Below are 18562 nucleotides of genomic sequence, written 5' to 3' on the forward strand. Positions count from 1 at the left end.
CGAAACTTGGCCCCGTAAACTCCACCATAATATGATAAACAGAGAGGGTCAGAAAATTTTAAACAGTTAAAGTGTGGTTTGGGATTTATGCTGCACTGATGAAATGACCAGGAAGAGCCTGAGAAGCCTGTTGGCTGGGAGCTTCTGGGTCTGGTTGTACAGGAGAAACAAAACAGAACAATGATTTTTGTAATAACAACAGTTTGGGCTTGGCGCCACCTGGTGGTAGTTGTTTGCTCTAGCACCATAGATTTGTTGATAATTCTGGTTTTTCTGTTAACAAAGTTGGAAAATATAGTGGAACTGTTGGGAGGAAAAGGAAATGGATGTAGTTAAGCAACCCCCATCATGTATATTTGGATATTGTACAAATAAACTGCCTTTAGTTTACTGGTACAAATATTTAAAAAGCATTTTCATGAGGCGGTATTTTTTTATTTATATTTTAGGACAGAATATAAATATAAGCAATTTAAATTAGAAAACCTGCAACGTTTTATTTAGCTAGAGCAGATGGAAGGTTTCACAGAAACAATGTTTGCGTTAATTTATATTCCAATGTGGATGTCTTTTCAGAAAAATACAGTAGCTTTTTTTTTTCAGTAACAGTTTACACTCAATATTGTTCTGCATTAGTTTCAGACGTACAGCAGAGTGGTTAGACAACCACGTACTTTACAGAGTGGTCTCCCTGATATTTCAAGTGCCCACCTGCCCGTACATACTTATCGCAACATTATTGACTGTATTCCCTATGCTGCAGTTTACATCCCTGAAACTACTCTGTAACTCCCAGTAGCGTTTTCCTAAGTGAGTGACAGAGTTCTGTTCAATTCTTTCTACTGTTGAGAGGTTTCCCCCAAGGGATCAAAAGCCGAGAACAATAAGGCAGGTACCAAAGACCCGGCAATTACAAAGCCTAAAGCAAGTTCCAAGACTGCCTGTGTAGGAGATAAGATTTTGTAAAACTGGCCGTTGCCCACTGTAGCTTATGCCCCATTGTGAAGGCTTTAAAGCAGGGGTGTCAAACTCATTTTCACCGGGGGCCACATCAGCCTTGGGGTTGCCTTCAAAGGGCCGAATGTAATTTTAGGACTGTGTAAATGTAACTACTCCTTAACTGGGCCTGGCCGCGGGGTAGAAACAAGGTGCCCGGCATGATAGAACAAGGTGGAGGGCCAGATTCGGCCCTCGGGCCTTGTGGTTGCCACCTGTGCTTTAGGCCCTCGGGCCTTGTGTTTGCCACCTGTGCTTTAAAGAGAACTTGACAACCGGAAGACTAATGGGGCAGGTGGGGGTTGTTAGTATGAAGGGATGTAGAGCGGCTGGTGCGCTGTGCCGAGTGGCCTTCCCAGCGGCTGGGCCTTAGCATTTCCACCAGTTTTATGGAGACCACTCGGAGGAACATGCATTACCTTAAAATAGACTTGAGGGCGAGTATCTGACTCAGAAATAACCTAAATCAAAGAGGCTGAGGCCATGCGTCCTGCGGGTGGCAGACCCCTGCGCTCCATCCACTGCAGGCCAGAGCCACCCGTGCGCGATTCCAAAGTGCGGCACGAAAATCAGCGTCTCTAACGGGTGCCAGGTGATTTTGAAGGTGTTGCTGCCTGCACCCAGAGAGGCGCTCCTCTCTAATAGTCCCTCTAGAGGGGCCACAACAGTAAACATTAGCGCACATTATTTTATAAAACTCGGCAGGGGAGCGCAAGTGCTTGTGTGCATATTCTCAGTTTGCTATCACAAAGTCTTTTCTTAACTGGTATCGAATGTCAGCATCCCAAATATTAAACTAAGGCCCCTCCATGACAGCTTGGTTAAAATTAGATTTCTCGATCCGTTCCTTATGTGGCGGCTTGTAAAACTTGTTCACACTTTGTACATAAACCTGAAAGTGCAAGGGTATGAGTGAACATTATATAAAAATACAGTGATTTCTGGCGATGCTTTGCGCTGACGATTGTATACAGTAATATGATTACGCGGCAGAGGGCGCTGTGGTATCACATTCACGTGTGTTCTGTGACCAGTGAATTCCAGAAGAGTCCCTCCCTGTAAGGATTTATAAAGGAAAGTAGGAATGTTGGATGGTCCCTTCACGCTTCATTTCTTTTTAAAATACTTTAGACTAGGAAGTGACAAGTTCAGAATTTCTATTGTCTGGAACCAGGAGTCTTTACATGCTGTGATCCATCCTTGTCAACCCCCCCGGTTACATTTCTAGTTGAGGCTCATTAATTTGGAAGAATGTGTTTCACCACTGCATCAAAATGCTCCTCAAATTTAGGAAACCCAATTTTAACTTTTTTTCCTAGAGCCAGTTTTGCAACTGAGGGTTGAGTTGATAGGAATGTTTTGTTACTGAAGGTATTCTCACCCACTTGAGACATTTAGAAAATTGGAACATGTAAAACTGCTGTTTTTGTACCATTCCACATTTTTTATTTGGTCATATTGAATATTGAGGTAATTCAAGAAATAGTTATTAAATCACAAAATGCTATAACCAAATGATAATATTTGATTCTATAATTACACAGATTAGTCAAATTGACATTACAATAAATCAATAACAAACTTTTAAAAATCGGGCTTTCACAGATATGTGAAGTTGTGGTAAAAAGCCAAGGTATACAAACTACAGTCTTCTCAATTTAATATCAGTTAATTAAAAGCAGATTCTAGATTGAAGCATATGGTTTCCCCCAGCCACATCACTAGAAGCTCTCCATTATTTACTTGAAATACTGTGTAAAATATAGTTTGATGAAAAAGAAAGTACAAGCTGAAGTGTGAATTTTTAATTGGCTCTGACAAATCTTTATAAAGAAAACTGTGTGATGAATGGCCAGTAAAAGGAGAGAAATGGATAGTGTTTGCCAATAAAACATTTATTTCACTAAAATGTTTAAGGGGCTTTCTGGGGCATCATAATCAGACTTGACACGTTGTGTTCTCTTCCAAATGAAATCGCAGAATCTTAATCATCAAACTGGAAGGGAGTTGGGAGGACTCTACTGGTGTCACTGACCAGGACTTGCATTTGACAGCAAGTGGCAGAGTCCTGAGAAATGGGGTTTTGTCACACAGGGCGTTACTTTCCTTGCATGGAAGTGGCATCTGAAGGTGCTGCTGCTGATAGGGCTCAGGTCTCTCCAATTTTCAAGACTTTTTCTCAAGGTGGCAAGATGACTGTTGGGACTCTTACTGTCAATTATGAGTTCCAGGCAGCAAAGAAAAGAAAATGAAGGAAAGGAGGAAGAGACAATTCCTGGGTCAGAAAGGCAAAATCTTGAGATTCAAGTAGATACCCACTCATATCTCATTGTTGGAAGACAGCCAATGTCCTCCTCTGCCAAGGAAGTCTGGGAAGCAGCTTTTCACTGTAATTATGCCAACCCTCACAGAATTACCAGTCTGTTAATAAAGGAAGAAAAGAACGATAACCTCTTACAAAGCTCTCTGTTGCAGCCTTGGCCACAATTTGAATCTTATGATGAAGCAAGCGGTCCCAGAGAAATTAAAGGACTCTGCCAATGTCACAGAGCCAAGACTTTGTGGAACATGATCTATGCCCTCCTGTTTTCGATTGAGTTGTTCATGGAATTTTATATGGGGTGGGGTCTTCGAAGTTCTAAAGATTTTGCTTTAACGAGAGCATAGTAAGTAAAAAACGCAAAGAATCACAGGTTCTTGAAATCGCATTGCGGGGACAATAAAATGAGTGTTTCCTGGAGGAAGAGTTGTGAGCCCACATTGGCTTTCCCTCACAGATATTATCCAGCCATTTCAATACTTTGCTAGATTTATACATTGAAAAATGCAACACTATATCAGGCCATGCATTCATCCAAGAAGAAATTACATATTACTACTTATAACCTAGTATCACAAAGAAGTGATATGCAGGCACCTGAAAGGAAATGTTTTCCCTCCATTTCTGACTGACATGTGGGATAGAAATGGGGGGCCAGTTTTCCGAGTTGGAAATGCAGTTTTGTGTCATTTGTTTATGATTGCAGTGGGAGAAACTACAGATGACCACGAGTGAAAGGAGGAGAATATTCTGCTCTGTCACATTCCATGTCATCGCCATCACCTGTGTGGTTTGGTCTCTGTATGTACTGATAGACCGGACCGCGGAGGAGATCAAGCAAGGCAATGATAATGGTAAGAGCATGAGAGTTTGGTCTCTTCCTTTTTCCTCTGTTGGATTCTTTGACGATACCCAGAGCTGGGTAGGAAAACCATTTCCCCCGTTTACCTTCATGAATGAAACACCAGCAAACACCAGTACTGAAAACTGAGTCTTCTCCCATTATGCTACTAATTAATACTCTGACTATAAAGCATTCGATATGTGGAGTCCCGAGCTGAGATGTGAGGTTAATAATCAAGTCCATGTAGACCTTAGTAGGGAGAAATACCCATATGTCATCCACTCCCGACTTTAACGGAGAAGAATAAGGATCGGGTTCTCCCTGATGTGCAGAGGCAAACAGTTGTAAAAATGGAAGCTTTTTATTTAATTCACCCTAGTCATTGCTTCTTTTAAAACATGACTAAGATGATACTCTAGTAGAGAATGTTATAGCTTGTTAATTAATACCATATAATGTGATAGAGTGGGTTAACACTATGGTTTGAAATTTTAAACATACTAGGTTTGATTGTGAAGTCTGAAAAGAAGGATGTTTAAAAATCATTAAGGCATATTCTAACATTTAAAATGGATAGGTCGTTTAAAAAGATTATTTCACTTCTAAAGGTACGCAGCTCTCTTTCCAGCCAGGCTCTACAGCTTTGGCATATATCCGCAATCATAACTTGTAAAATAGTGAGAACTACTCCCCTAACCCCCGCGCTCTTCGCGGTGGGCAGGGACGGTGTGGGAGGGGAGGAGGAAATAATAAAGCCCTGGGGATAGGAGAAATTGTTTGGGTGATAACACACTATGTTTACAGTATTATGAAAATGTTTATGCTCCTTTCTCAAAAACAGAGGAAAATGAAAGAAAGATGTGAAGAAGTGAGGAAAAGAAGGGGAAAGGAAAAAAAATTTAAAGGGAAAGCTTTGTTACTTCTGAGTTTGCTGTGATTTATAAAAAAACAGGAGAGGACGTTGCATTCTCACACTTGTCCTCATAGTGGCAGCAGTGCGCAGCCTCCTGAGCTCACCCAGGGCCTTCCGAAGCAGAAGGCCGGGTCCTGTACCAGGGGCAGTGAGGACGCGCCTGAGGCACTGGGATGTGGTTTAAGTAATTTCGGTGTGGAGGGAGGTCCCAGGGAGGGGTGGCAACAGAGTTACAGATCTCGCTGTAAACGAATGTCTTCTGAAAAAGAATGAAAGCACTGTGGCTAGAAACACAGGTAGGGTGAGATTTTATTTGTTTTTTTTTTTTTTTTTTTTTTGGCTCAACCTTAACTCATTTTTTATACAATTTATATCAAACTACATTGTTTGCAACTACATTATGCATTGCTCCTGAGATGCGGTATTAAATAATTTCCAAGAGGGTAGGAATTTATTTTTTAAATCCACGTCCCCTATATTTGCAGGTACTGGCCCAAGCCCAGTCACAGAAAATGTGCCAGAAACACTGCGTTGTGCACGTATGGAAAAACAGAGGCATTCCACCGCCACCCCCACCTTCCTATACCCAGCGTGTGGCCTCAGACTCAAGTGCTTTCCTAGCAATCCAGGGCAGGCATGATGGCCAGGGACTGGATGCGTGTAGATGTCTGGCCTGGAGTTCAGTATTTGAGAGTACTCATAGATTTGCCCCAGGGTAGCCTTGCCCTTGCCCTTGGTGACCCTGACTGCCCTCATCTGCAGGGCTCCTTCTGTCCTCCCTCAGCCACATGAGAGGGAAAAACTAAGAGCACTTCTCCTAGATAAGAAGCAATCTCATGTCATTCATTCATAGACAGTTCAGAACCCCTCTCTTACATTCATTTATTCAATGTCACTTCTGAGACATGGGAGTGGAGTGGATGGTGGCTGAGGAACTTCACAATCTCAATCCAGAACCCAAGAAGCCCAGGCTCCCCCACCCCCCACCCCTGTTCCTTCCATTTATCTCTGTGTGCTCACTCTCTGGTCCCGTGGAGATCCTTCTGTCTCCAGTTATCGTTTCTGTGTTGATGATAATCCTCCAAATGTACCCCCAGCTCATACTGAACTCCAGTCATGCATCTACCTTCCTCTTGAACGTCTGTCTCTGTTTAAAGGTCTTCAGGCACCAAGATCAGTGTGTCCAGGCTCATCACCTCCTACCACTTCCCACTCTGACACCTGTGGGAAAAGGCTTTACTAACATGCAGGAACCCAACCCAGTCCAGTTTTCATTCCAGTCTCTTCCCTCTCCCTCACTTCCACCTTAAGTCAATCACCAAGTCTCGTGTATTCTGCCCCATGTGCCTCTGGAACCTGTCCATTTCTCTCTTCCCCCACAGCCGCCATCCATGTGCAAACTATCATATCTTTTACATGAAAACTGCAATAGCTTCTTAACTAGATACTCTCTATTAACCCCTGCTCAATAATGTGCTCCCAGCAAACTTACAAAATACAAACCTGATTACATCCTATCCCTAATTAGCCATTATTAAAATACTCATGTATCCCAAACTCTTTAATGAGATCTCTGCTCCACCATGACCTGGCTGTAGACAATTATGCCGAACATCCGTCAGCTCCCCAAATCTACTTCAAGACCCTTGCTCGACTTTGCTCTCTTCATGAAACCCCTCCTCCCAGCTTTTCCTGTCCACCACCACACACTCAAATACACGGCTCACCGCACCCTAATCATCCCTCCCACCCCGCCGCCTTTGCAGTTCACTCCCTCAGGGACACCTAGTTCAGCTGCCCACACTAGAGTCATTGTTACTAGACAGTGATTCTAAAAATGTGTTTCCTGAACCAGATCTCCTGGGCACTTGTTGCAGAAATGCAGATTTTGGCTTCTCTCTACCCCAGACCCATGAATCAGAAACTCTGAGGGTTGAGCCCAGCAATTTGTGCTTAAGAAGCTAAGCGACTGTGATGTCCTCCATGTGTGGAGAACCAGGTGTTCCTATAGCAACGTGCACTTAACCTTCCTCTCCCACCCCTTACTCCACCTTGGATTGCCTAATTTGAATTACCTGGGAAGTTTCTAGGCCACTACAGAGCCTCAGTCTTATCCCCAGAGGTTTAGATTTTACTATCCTTGAGTGGTTCTCGTGCGCCCAGGCTGAGAAGCTCTGCCCCATCAGGATGCATTATTGTAAAGGCTCACTTAACTGTCTGCCCCTCACCCACAGCCTCTGAGCTCAGAGCAGGTGGAGTGGCCAGGCTTGCTCTCCAGCGCACCTCTGCTGCTGAGCACGGTGTCTGGGTCCCAGTGACCCAGTCAATGCCACAGAAGCACTGTTTAAGTGTGAATGCCTCATACCCAGCCTTTCCCATCATTAATCTTTCTTTCACATATTTTCTTCAAAATGTTTTTTTCTTTCTCAGTTCTGGATAGATGCAGAATTTCAGAAAACAGTCTCTTCATGGATTGTCAGTCGGGTTCCTTAGATTTCCCAATAGAGAAACTTGAATGATGGTCAAAGGTCAATGTTCATAAATATATACCTATAGTCAAGGGTCAGCTTTCTGCCATAGACTTTTAAAAAATTACTTTCCGTTTCTTAAAAGTGAAAATTAGGTAACTTTTTTCTTTGGTGTTTGGACTGTTTGAATTAAAAAGCAAGATATTTATGAAGAAGCAGTGCCCGTGGCTATTTCTAAAGAGCCACTAGCCAGGGGGAATAGTCCTAACTCAGCCAATTTCAAAGGGAAACCACAGTGATTTTTGTAAATGGCATCATGTGTACTTATGTTTAAATTGTATTTAAAGCCTGACTTCCCAAAGCACGGGCAGGTGGCCACCTGTGTGAGTGGTAATTATTTTCACCTTCCTCTGGCACTGGGACTGCAAGTGCTGACCCTGAATCAACTTGCCAAGTTTTGGGGGAAAAAAACTGCACCAAGTCAACATATTTTCAATCCATCTTGAAAACCTTCAAAAGTATGTGAATAGGAACAAGTTGTCCTTCTTCCACCAGAACTGAGGTTGACTATAAAACAGCAATTTTTAAAAACTGTTATAACAATCCTGAAGAAAAAAAATCCCTTCATGTTTTTAAATGCTTGTTCTTTCAGATGAAATATGCATGATGCCCCAGAGAGCTCTCTCACTCACTCTTTTTCTTGTCACCTGTGAAGGGTGGGGAAAAGAGAAAGAAAAAGAAACATGGTCCTTGAAACCTTAACATCCCGAATCACCCACATTGTCAACTCTAATTTGGGAGAACAGTTGCTCTTTGTGCCTTATCTTTGCATATTCTAGAAGAATGCTCCAGTATACTATTTGAGTGTTGAAAACAAAACACAAAAACACAGACCAAGAAAAATATAATCTATTATTATACTATCTATTAACAAGACTGTAGGTACAGATTTTAATGTTGCCCCAGAATTATTTAAATGTGTACACCGTAAGAGACTAGCATAACCAATTGATTTTTCCCTCATGACTGATTCCCTTGTAAGCCTCTGTGTGTCTCCAGGGTAGGGGCCATGATCCATTATTCATAGAGCACTTGGTATTAGCCAAGGCTCCAAAACTTTGGCTGGCTGTGGCTGAGTCCAGCAGATAAGATCCATGGCTCTAACCATCTGTTTAGAGTATGTGTTAAAAATCACTTCCCAGCAAATCGATACAATATTTTCCTTTTCAGCATTATTGTTTAAACTATTCCTTTGAAAATTAATTACATGGGCTGTTATTGTTAACAATCCAAATATTGTACGATCCACACTGAATTGGGCTGGTCGTCGGAGGCCGAGGCTCCAGTTTGGCCTTGATCACTGACTGGCTGGTTATTGCGAACAGAGTCGTCATCACTCTGAAGCTCGATGTCCTCCATTGTAAAACTAAGTTGGACTGAATACTCTCCAAAATTTCTTTTTATGATTCATCTTTCACAGATACCATGAACTTGACCTTGCATCAGATAAATTAAACCATTGTGTTTACACAGCAGTGCACACATAGCCTAGCTATTTCCTCAAAGTGAGTATTACCATTAGAACAAGTCAAGAAAAAGGTTATAAATATGTGAAACTTTCTTCTTTCTTTTAAATAATATACCAACTGGAAAGAAGCAACCAGGATAAAAGCAAAGGAGAAAACCAAGCCTCAATTCTACCACTCCTACACACGATTATATAAACACATTTTATAACTCTGCATAACCTAAGCATCCGCCCCGAAAGATCCCAACTTGACATTTACTATTTCTAAATATACGTTGTCCCTGCCCAGTCACAAGGCCTTCTACATAACATATGCAGAGTACGCAGAGAATTCGAATTCACGAGCTGGAAGAGGCCTTAGAGAGCACTGTTTTAAGGATGAGGAAATCAGTAATTTGCCTTACCTGCAGCCATATTATAAACACCCACATTGGAGTTTGTGGCTCACCCAGCTGAACTTCAAAGAGTAAACAGAGAAGCAAGACGTTACAGGTGACTTAGCACCATGCGTACCTCCAGTGGAGAGGGATGCGGACCCCGTTCTGTTTCCAATGAAATATATTTTCAAAGAAACAATATTGCTGGAAAGTAGATGAGTCTGAAAGGGGCCAGTGGGTAGATCCCAGCTTACAAGCCATTGTCACTGTGGTCTGAAAGTTTGGCATAAGTGTCTCCAAACAAATGCTACACACAGAGCAGCCACTGAAGCATTTCAGGACCTTTTATTGTAGTTAACTTCTAGTGAGAGTTCTGAGATTTTCCCATGAAGGGAATTAGAATCACAAGGGATGCCCGGGGGCCCAGGGTGAGGAGGTGTAGTGTTGACAAATGCCAGTGGCTGGGCTGGCTGCTAACCGGACTTTGTCCTCTCCAGGATCCCTGCTTTTCATTGCCTAGAGTCCAGGAAGGACAGCCAGAGGCTGAAGCCCAATGAAGTTAAAAGGGTCTTAGTTTAGGCACTGGTGAAAGCTTCACTCTTAATCTACAACCCATTAAGGCAAAGATGTGACGCATTTACCGTATTTTGCTGTGTCTAATGCACACTTGTTTGCCCAAATTTTTGAGGGAAAAATAAGGATGCACATTATACATGGGTAGTACTAATTCTATAGCTATATAAATGTTTTTAATTCTTTTATTTATACTTATACATTAAAAGTGTAACTCTAGGAAGCAATAACGATATCCGTATGCAAAATAGTATGCTGGAATACGATAATCGGTCTTGTTTCTAAACATAAATAAATAAATAAATAAATTGAAAAATTAAAATGAAAGCTTTTTTTCCTGAAAGTTTGGACCAAAAACATGGTTGCATATTATACATGGGAGCACATTATACAAGGCAAAAATATGGTAAATCACTCAGCAACAACAATAACAACTTACATTCTGATAGCATTATGTGTCAAGAACTATTAATTCACTTAATCCACACTAAAAACCCTACAAAGTAAATACTTGTACTAGCTCTATTTTTAAGGGATATATCAGTTATCTTTTGCTGTATAATAAAAATATTAATAATTTTTACATTGATAATATGTTTAGATGATACTATTTTGGCTCTATTGGGAAAAAAGTGGTGGCTTCAGTAACAAAATATACAATTTGACTAAATTCTGACTAAAATGACTGTAACCCTGAATCTTACGCGAGTCTGTACCCAGGAGCTTGCTTCCTCTGGTGAGATGGGGTAGTTTCTTTCTTTTTCGTTTTTTTTCAAAGGGAATGAGGCAGGGGCGCACTTATAAAGACGATCTCACACATCCACTTATTACTTTACCTTGTTAAAAGGGTTTTAAATGCTGATTCCTTTACTCAATATGTTCACTATCCTTCCTTAAAGGTTTAACTACAAGGAATGTCAAAGTAAGTGTAAAAACTCTATGTCGTATCCAATAATCATAGTAGGTACTTGATATTAGGTGGAGAAATATGAGATATCATTAAAGTGATAGGTAAGAGACTTTCTTCATTTACAATGGTAACAAAACCTTTAGAACCTTTAGGAAGCAATTAAGCAATTCAGGTTATAATTCTTAGTCACAAAATTTTACAATCGGGGTGTCTAATCTGCAGCCCATGCACCGCATGCGGCCCAGGACGGCTATGAATGTGGCCCAACACAAAGTCGTAAATTTACTTAGAACATCATGGGATTGTTTTGTGATTACCTGTCACAATGTATTCGATGTGTGGCCCAAGACAACTCTTCTTCTTCCAGTGTGGCCCAGAGACGCCAAAAGGTTGGACATCCCTGTTTCTTTTATATAGCAATATATTCCTTACCTATAAAATTTAGCAGGCAGGCATGGTCTTTTGAAGGAGTCATAGAGAAAAAAAATCACCAGCTCTGTAGACAACAACGGTGATAACATTCTGTCTGTCTCTTTTTATTTCGAAGGCGTCCTTGAATGGCCGTTTTGGACGAAACTGGTTGTGGTGGCCATCGGCTTCACAGGCGGTCTCGTCTTCATGTACGTACAGTGTAAGGCCTACATCCAACTGTGGCGCAGGCTGAAGGCCTACAACCGAGTGATCTTCGTGCAGAATTGCCCGGACACTGCCAAAAAACAGGAGAAGAGCTGCTCGTGTGCGGTAAACGCGGACCTCAAGGATGCTGTGGTCGTGCCTGTGTTGCAGACGGGTCCGAGCTCGCTGCCCTCGGCGGATGGCAGCCCCCCTGAAGTCATCCCCGTGTGACGGTGCCGGGGGAGTCCCTTCGCGGAATGAATACATTTGCAGCCCTCAGCCACTACAAGTGACAGCAATGATCCTGAATGACTCGTTCTCCACCCTTCTCCCTCTTCTCCTACTGACTCCGTTTTCCTAACTTCACTCAAAAGGGAGGAAAAGACACCAGATGACCAGGATCCCATAAAGCAGAGTCTAAAGTGTGATACGTGAATGTGAAACGTTGGTTGAAGAGGAATTTCTAGAACAATGAAAAACCGCTAGAGCAAGGCACACTTAGGCAATGTTCGTCGTCAGACTACCGGGACACACGAGCCTTCCCAGCAGCAGGGGAAAGGCTCGGAGTACAGACTTGAATGGCAATGTGTATTTCTTCTAAGGCCTCCTGATGTTAACTGTCTCAGCTGGAAGTAACAAACGTGGTCGGCTTAAGCTTGAAATTGTCCACATTATCCCTGAGGCCCCCCAGAAGCACACCCGGGGGGTGCAGCGTGATTGTCACACTCTGACAGATGATAGATTTTGATGGCGACAGTGCAGTCCAATTGTTTGGGGAGATGCATGATTTTAAAAAAGATGCAGTACACATTTGAAGATACTATTACTTGGAATTTCACTTAAATCATGAATGAAAGATTTTCAGAGATTTCTGGGGGCCTCATTGGCTCTGTTAATTAATAGAAGTTGAAATCAACCATCAGGTTCCATATTTTATCTGGCCCCTCTGAAACAGTGTTGTCTCACAGAAATATACCATAAACTACAAACACAGGCCAAATATGTAAATTTTAAGTTTCCTAATAGCTCCTTTAGAAAATTTTAAAATAAAAAGGTAAAATTAATTTTAATAATATATTTTATTTAACACTATCTATTCAAGTTATTTCAACATGTCATCAATATTAAAAATTATTGAGATAGTTTATGTCCTTTCTTATGAACCAAGTCTCCAAAATCCGATCTTGCTGCATTTGACCCTTACAGCACATCTCAATTTGAATTCAGCATATGGGCTAGCACAGCCCTGCACTGAAGACAGAGCCTCTGAGTCATCGAACAGTTGAATATTTCAGAACAGCAGCTTAATTCATCCTTTTACTCAAAGTCTCACAAGTGTTATAATTTGACAAAGCACTAAATTAATCAAATTAGACAGCCTGGTTGAAGTTAGGTGAAGTCGTTGAAGAGTGAACAAAAGCAGAGAAAGATCCAGCAATCTGCCTGTGGCAATGTTCTGAAAGTGACGTGTTTGCTACGGACAAACACGTATGATAGGGAAAATAAAGGTTACCTATTTTGTTATTGTCAAATGTGGAAGGCTTTAAAAAAATCCACACAAGGTGTCAACTTGACAGATGAGTAGTTTAGCATTTAAACTCTATTTGTAAAAGTCGACAGCATTTCCCTTGCTCAGCTGGGAAGCAAACGCATTCAACAGATTCTGTGATAAGTAATAAATTGAGTTGTTTAGGTTTGACAGTTCAGTTGATTATGGTGTTCTTTGCATATTCATGTAAAACTGAAGCGTGAATGATACTGCAGTGAGCTAGATTAACGATTGTAGATATAGTGGCCTGTCAAAGAGATGTTCTACATTTTAAAAAGGTGACTTATTTTTGTTAGCTGTCATATTTATTATTGTGAGAAGGCAGCCTTGATGGCCATGAGAACCAAAGCATGGGCGTGGCTGTGCACAAGTCCGGGTACCGCATCGATGCACTTTGTGACTGTCCGTGGGCTCGTTCTTCACAGACACCACAGGGGCCGGGGAGGCGCTAACCTTGTCGTGAGGAAGGTGACATGCGTATCAGGGCCGACCTGAGTCCAGATAGTCCTGATTCCCAGAAATGAAGAAAAGGGAAACAGTGCCCACCCTGTGGGTGCGGCACGTGTGTGTACTCATGTCTATACATGAGAAAACTGTTTTCGGTCAGGGAACAAAAAGTTTATGACTCATCTTTCTTAAAACTTCTTGGAGGGATGTGGAGTAAAGGCACATGGATAACGAAGTTGAGGTAACTAAACTGGACCAAAAGTTCTGTACAAATAAGGACATAAGGGGTGTAATAAAAATTATAAAACAAACAAACTAAACTCTGGGGCCCATCACCCGAGATTAACCTTGAGTCAGTGTAACTGTTGATTTTTCTAAGCTTTTTACTAATCCATTTTTCCTGTGGTTTAGCAATGGCAATATGCTGTTTACAGGGGCGGGGAGGGAGCGGGATATCTAGTCACCAGCCAACAAAGAAACCATTTCTCTTGTTTGCTCTGGAAGGAAAAGGATTATCACCACCAAAAATACCATTTAAATACTGTGCAAACCTAAGCAAGACAGGTGGGTGCATAGCTCATTTCACAGTGGGAAGAGGATTGGCGCAAATAAGGCCGTGTATGTATGAAGGGCTACCCTTAACACTAAGAAAACATTTCGAAAATGGAAAGTCAAGATAAGCATTATTGTATGAATGTTAAAAGATGACAGTGTGTTTTAAAACCACACCTAAATTCTCAAAAAATTAACTTGTACAGGTTTTAACTTTTTTTTTTTAAATGAGAAAATAACATAGCTCTCTAGCAGGTCAAAATCTACATTTTATTCTGCTATTCTTCTGACCTTTTTAAACCGTGAACTCCTGAATGTAAGTCTTTTAAAAAGTTTTTCTGCAATGGCTGTTTATGGTTCCATCTAAATAACTATGTGCACTTAAAACCTAATGCTGATTATTTTCGTCCTATGTTCTGTGTGGCAATGGTACATTGGCCCTTTCTGTGGAAAGATCTGGCTCTTGTGGACTGGATATGCCCCTCAAAAACAAAAGCTGCTCTCCAGAATGATGATTTTTTTCAAGCATGTTTCCCTGCTCATAAAAAAAAAAAAATGGAATGGAGACAAAGGAGTGAAATCGAAGAATGGGCTTACAGTTCTGTTAAAAACTTCGGCTTTTTATAATGATGAACCTGTAGTATTATCAATACCATATATCATAAACATTTATGCTGTTAATTTTTTTAAGAACTGTCACTTTTATGGTCTAGGATGAAAGTTTAAATTGTAAAGGATTGAAATTCAAGTATCTTTTTTAATAAGTTGAAGCCCCAAAGGCCATGAAGCTTAAGTAGAAACACAAAACCAAAATGAAAAAAAAATCAAAACAATAAATGATTCCATCAGCCTGAGATATAGCAACGGAGACACTGAATGAAGATTAGTATATACTGAGAGTCCTTCAAAATGCCCCGAGATTAAATCTCACTGCTGTTACATGTGATTATGGTTCCAGAGAGATGGCCTCATTGTTAATTTGTTTTGCAAAAGGTCCTTGGGTGCCCCTCAAACAGTTACTCTTGGGTTGGAAAATTAGCTCATTAGAGAGCAATGACATCATGATTGTACCTGGCATGGGGTTGAGATGGGGGAGATTATTCCATCGGCCTGACATAGCTTATCTGTCCTTGCCTTGCCAATGGAAACTTTGGGACAAAGTGGAGCTCTTAAAACTTATGATTATCATTATTGTAGTTGTTATATAATAATTGTGTAGGACTTACACTTTAATTAAGAAAGATGAAAATCTTTTTTCTTTCCTTAAGTCAGCCCAAAGGTGCTATTTTACATATCAACACAGTTGAAAGGGTGTCCTGTTATTTTTTGGGCTGCAGCGTTTCCTCACATCTGAAGAAAGCCCGTTTTGAAATTGGATCTTGCATTAAAACAAACAAGAAAAAAAATTATTTTAACTGTGTGCAATTTTTGAGATTGAGCATTTGTACTTTTTTGGTTTTATCTGATTCTCTTGCATTAACAATTTACTGTTTTGTGAATAATGTGTACTAAGGCAAATTAAGGAAAAGAAAATAATTATCTGTGAAAGACTTTGTATATTAAACAAGTGACTCATACCTTTGTTGTGTTTTCTGTAGTTTTTGATGGACGTACCAGGATTTCTGCTGATTTGTATCTGCAGCATTGAAACAAGCTTGAGTTCTTCAGGTTTCACAGTAGTCTGGGTTTTTAAGCAGGGTGTGAACCTACTTATAATTATTTTAAGGCCAACACACACTGACTAACCCGTGACATTGTAGGAAGGAATACACAGATGCATTAACAAGAGAAAACCAACAGAAATAATCTATACAGACTTCCCAACCCTGTTTACAAAAACTTTAACAATGTAATATAGAGAAAGGGTTTTCTCATGAGTAGGGGTTGGGTATACAAAGGAATATAACAGCATTTTTCTACTCAGATATAACAGCGAAGAAAACAGCGAGTGCCGAAGTCCTGGGTGAGAAACGTCAGGCAAGACTCGGCCAGTAAAGGAACCACCAGCCCTTGGTAGGGTCACAGTTCATTACTCGGGAACAGCAAAAGAAAGATGAACTAAGGTGCCCGTTCTCCATGAGTCTTGCACCAAGGAAAGACACAAAAAGCAAAAGGACCAGCTGGCGGGTTAAGAGAAGCCAAGGGCTGCGGCACTGTTGCTGAGACGCATGTGGAATAGCCGTTGCTGATTCCAAGTGCAGCTCAGCAGTTCACAGCCTGCAGCTGCTCCCTAACGAGATGGCAAGGGGGTGGGGGGGGACTCATCTCCATCAGAAGCCAGGAGGCAACGACAAACTGTGCCACAGGGCCTCCCTGGAAGATAGGGAGGTAGATGTGAAGTGGCCTGTGGTAGGTTCTCCCAAGTGCTCCTGATGGTGTTCTAGGAAGATCACAGGGCATTCTCCTAAAGCTCGGGGCAGCTGGGACCCAACCTGGCCCAAGGGAACTACGAGGATACACCACGGCCATCAGGGCGCCAGGAGGGCTGTCCCACTGCAGGACACAGCGTGGATATTTCAGGAATGGACAGAAGGCCGGGGTGTCTGAGGTACAGTAAGCCAAGGGCTGGTGGAAACAGGCTGAGGCTGAAGAAACAGGAATCAAGTCATTCCTGGTCTCGCTGGTTGTGATATGGAACCTGAATTTCATTCAGATTGCGATGGATGGCATTGCAGGTTCATCACGTGTAGCAAATTACCACTCCCGTGGGGGGGGGGGGGGTAATGGGAGAGGCTACACACGTGTGAGGGCAGGGGGCATGTGGGAGGTCTCCGGCACCTTTCTCTCGATTTTGAGGTGAACCTACAACTGCTCTATAAAAATGTTTTTTTAAAAAGTAGTTAGAAACAAAATTATACCACTTCAAGCACACATACCATTAAAAATGTGATGGAATGATATTGTAACAATATTGAACAAAGGAGTAGCACATTTTAATGGGCAGCTTTCAAATGAGCAAGTCTGGATGGTGGAATCAGTGGAGCAAGAGCAGTGGTTTGGAGGCCAGTTAGGAGGCTACTGGTTGTGGTGCAGCCTCAGGCATGGTGGCTCAGGTAGGGCTGAGAGTGGGGATGGCCTGGCATGGATGACTCTGACTTCCTTTTCAGGAAGCAGAACCAGAAATAGCCACTAATTAAACTAGACTGGGGAATGGCAGGGGTGGGAGAAAGGGAAGAATCAAGGATGACTTACAGCCCAGGTGGCAAACACAAGGCCCACGGCCGAATCTGGCCCTCCACCTTGTTTTATCCAGCCCGGCACCTTGTTTCTACCTGGTGGCAGCGCCGAGCTCCTTGCCCCTAGAGTTAAGGAGTAGTTGCATTTATACAGTCCTAAAATTACATTCGGCCTTTTGAAGGCAATCCCAAGGCTGATGTGGCCCCTGGTGAAAATGAGTTTGACACCCCTGACTTACAGGCATTTTTCTGGCTTGAAAAATCAGGTGAAAATCTTGGGAGAAATCAAGGTTCCAGAGAAGACAACAGGGAGTGGGATCCAGAACACAGGAAGGAGTGCTGGCCTTTGAAAGGAGAAAGCCATGGCATCTATTAAATTGAATGACAGTAAGTTTCTATTTCCTCAATTATATATATGAAAATTAACAGCTGAACATTGAGGAAGGCAGTATTAAAGTCAAACTAGAAGTATATAGTAAAAAATTATCTCAAATGTAGAAAGTGAGCTTCTTAGTGAAACCCAGTAAAATTGCTAAGCAATATTGAAAAACCACTTGAGATTTATAAACATGAATCGGAAAATGGTCTGATATTCTCCAGTAAGGCTGAGCTGCTGAGGAACAGGTGTGAAGGAGCCATAATTGAGCCTTAGTTTGGGTTTTAAAGAGGAATACTGTGCAATCAGGGGCAGAGGACGTGAGGGTGTATTAAGGAAGCAGCTAGAACTCTGAGCGAGAAAGAATCTGAAGACAGGAAATAGGTGATGTGTAATGAGACAATGAGGTTAACGTGCAGAACTTCAGCCAGGGAGAGGGAGGGGAGAAAGTGAATGGAAAAGGAAATACTCATAGTCAAGTTCATAGAAATTTCAGGTGCTGACAAGGATCTGGGTGGCTGTGAGTACTGAGAAGGCTCTGATGGGAAAAAGAAAATGACCGAGAAACTTCAAGATCATGGTGTTAGATTTGTTATCCACAATGCTAATGGAATCACTAAAATTACTGAAATAGGAAAGAAGAAAACTGAGCCAAAAGCTAAAGTCTTCAAGCCATGAGCAGAAGGTTCTTCTGGGAGGTAAGACAATGAGGAAAGGGAGACAACAGAACTTCAAAGAACTAAGGGAGAAATTACTTGGAAGTGGCAGTAGAGCGAAGAGGGTATCTATCCAACCTCCTGCCCCTGAAGCACAAGGGATTTGAGTACGAAAAAGCTTCTGTCTGGGGCTAAAGAGTCCTAAAAAGACACCTATGTTGTCTTTCTACAGGCAAGGAAATGACTAGGACGTTAGGAAAAG

The 18562-nt window shown here is 41.7% G+C and overlaps 1 protein-coding gene across 1 annotated transcript in view; it reads left to right on the forward strand.

The window, feature by feature from the left end:
- The window catches only part of MARCHF1 (membrane associated ring-CH-type finger 1), a 538948-nt gene extending 523288 nt beyond the window's left edge, over window positions 1–15660 (forward strand). Inside the window, 2 exon segments of the mRNA XM_071219163.1 lie at window positions 4023–4170; window positions 11477–15660. Coding sequence (XP_071075264.1) covers window positions 4023–4170; window positions 11477–11775 — 447 coding nt within the window. The 3' untranslated portion in view covers window positions 11776–15660.
- The last annotated feature ends 2902 nt before the right edge of the window (window positions 15661–18562 follow it).

Source organism: Desmodus rotundus, chromosome 9 (assembly GCF_022682495.2).
Source record: "Desmodus rotundus isolate HL8 chromosome 9, HLdesRot8A.1, whole genome shotgun sequence".
Taxonomy (NCBI): domain Eukaryota; kingdom Metazoa; phylum Chordata; class Mammalia; order Chiroptera; family Phyllostomidae; genus Desmodus; species Desmodus rotundus.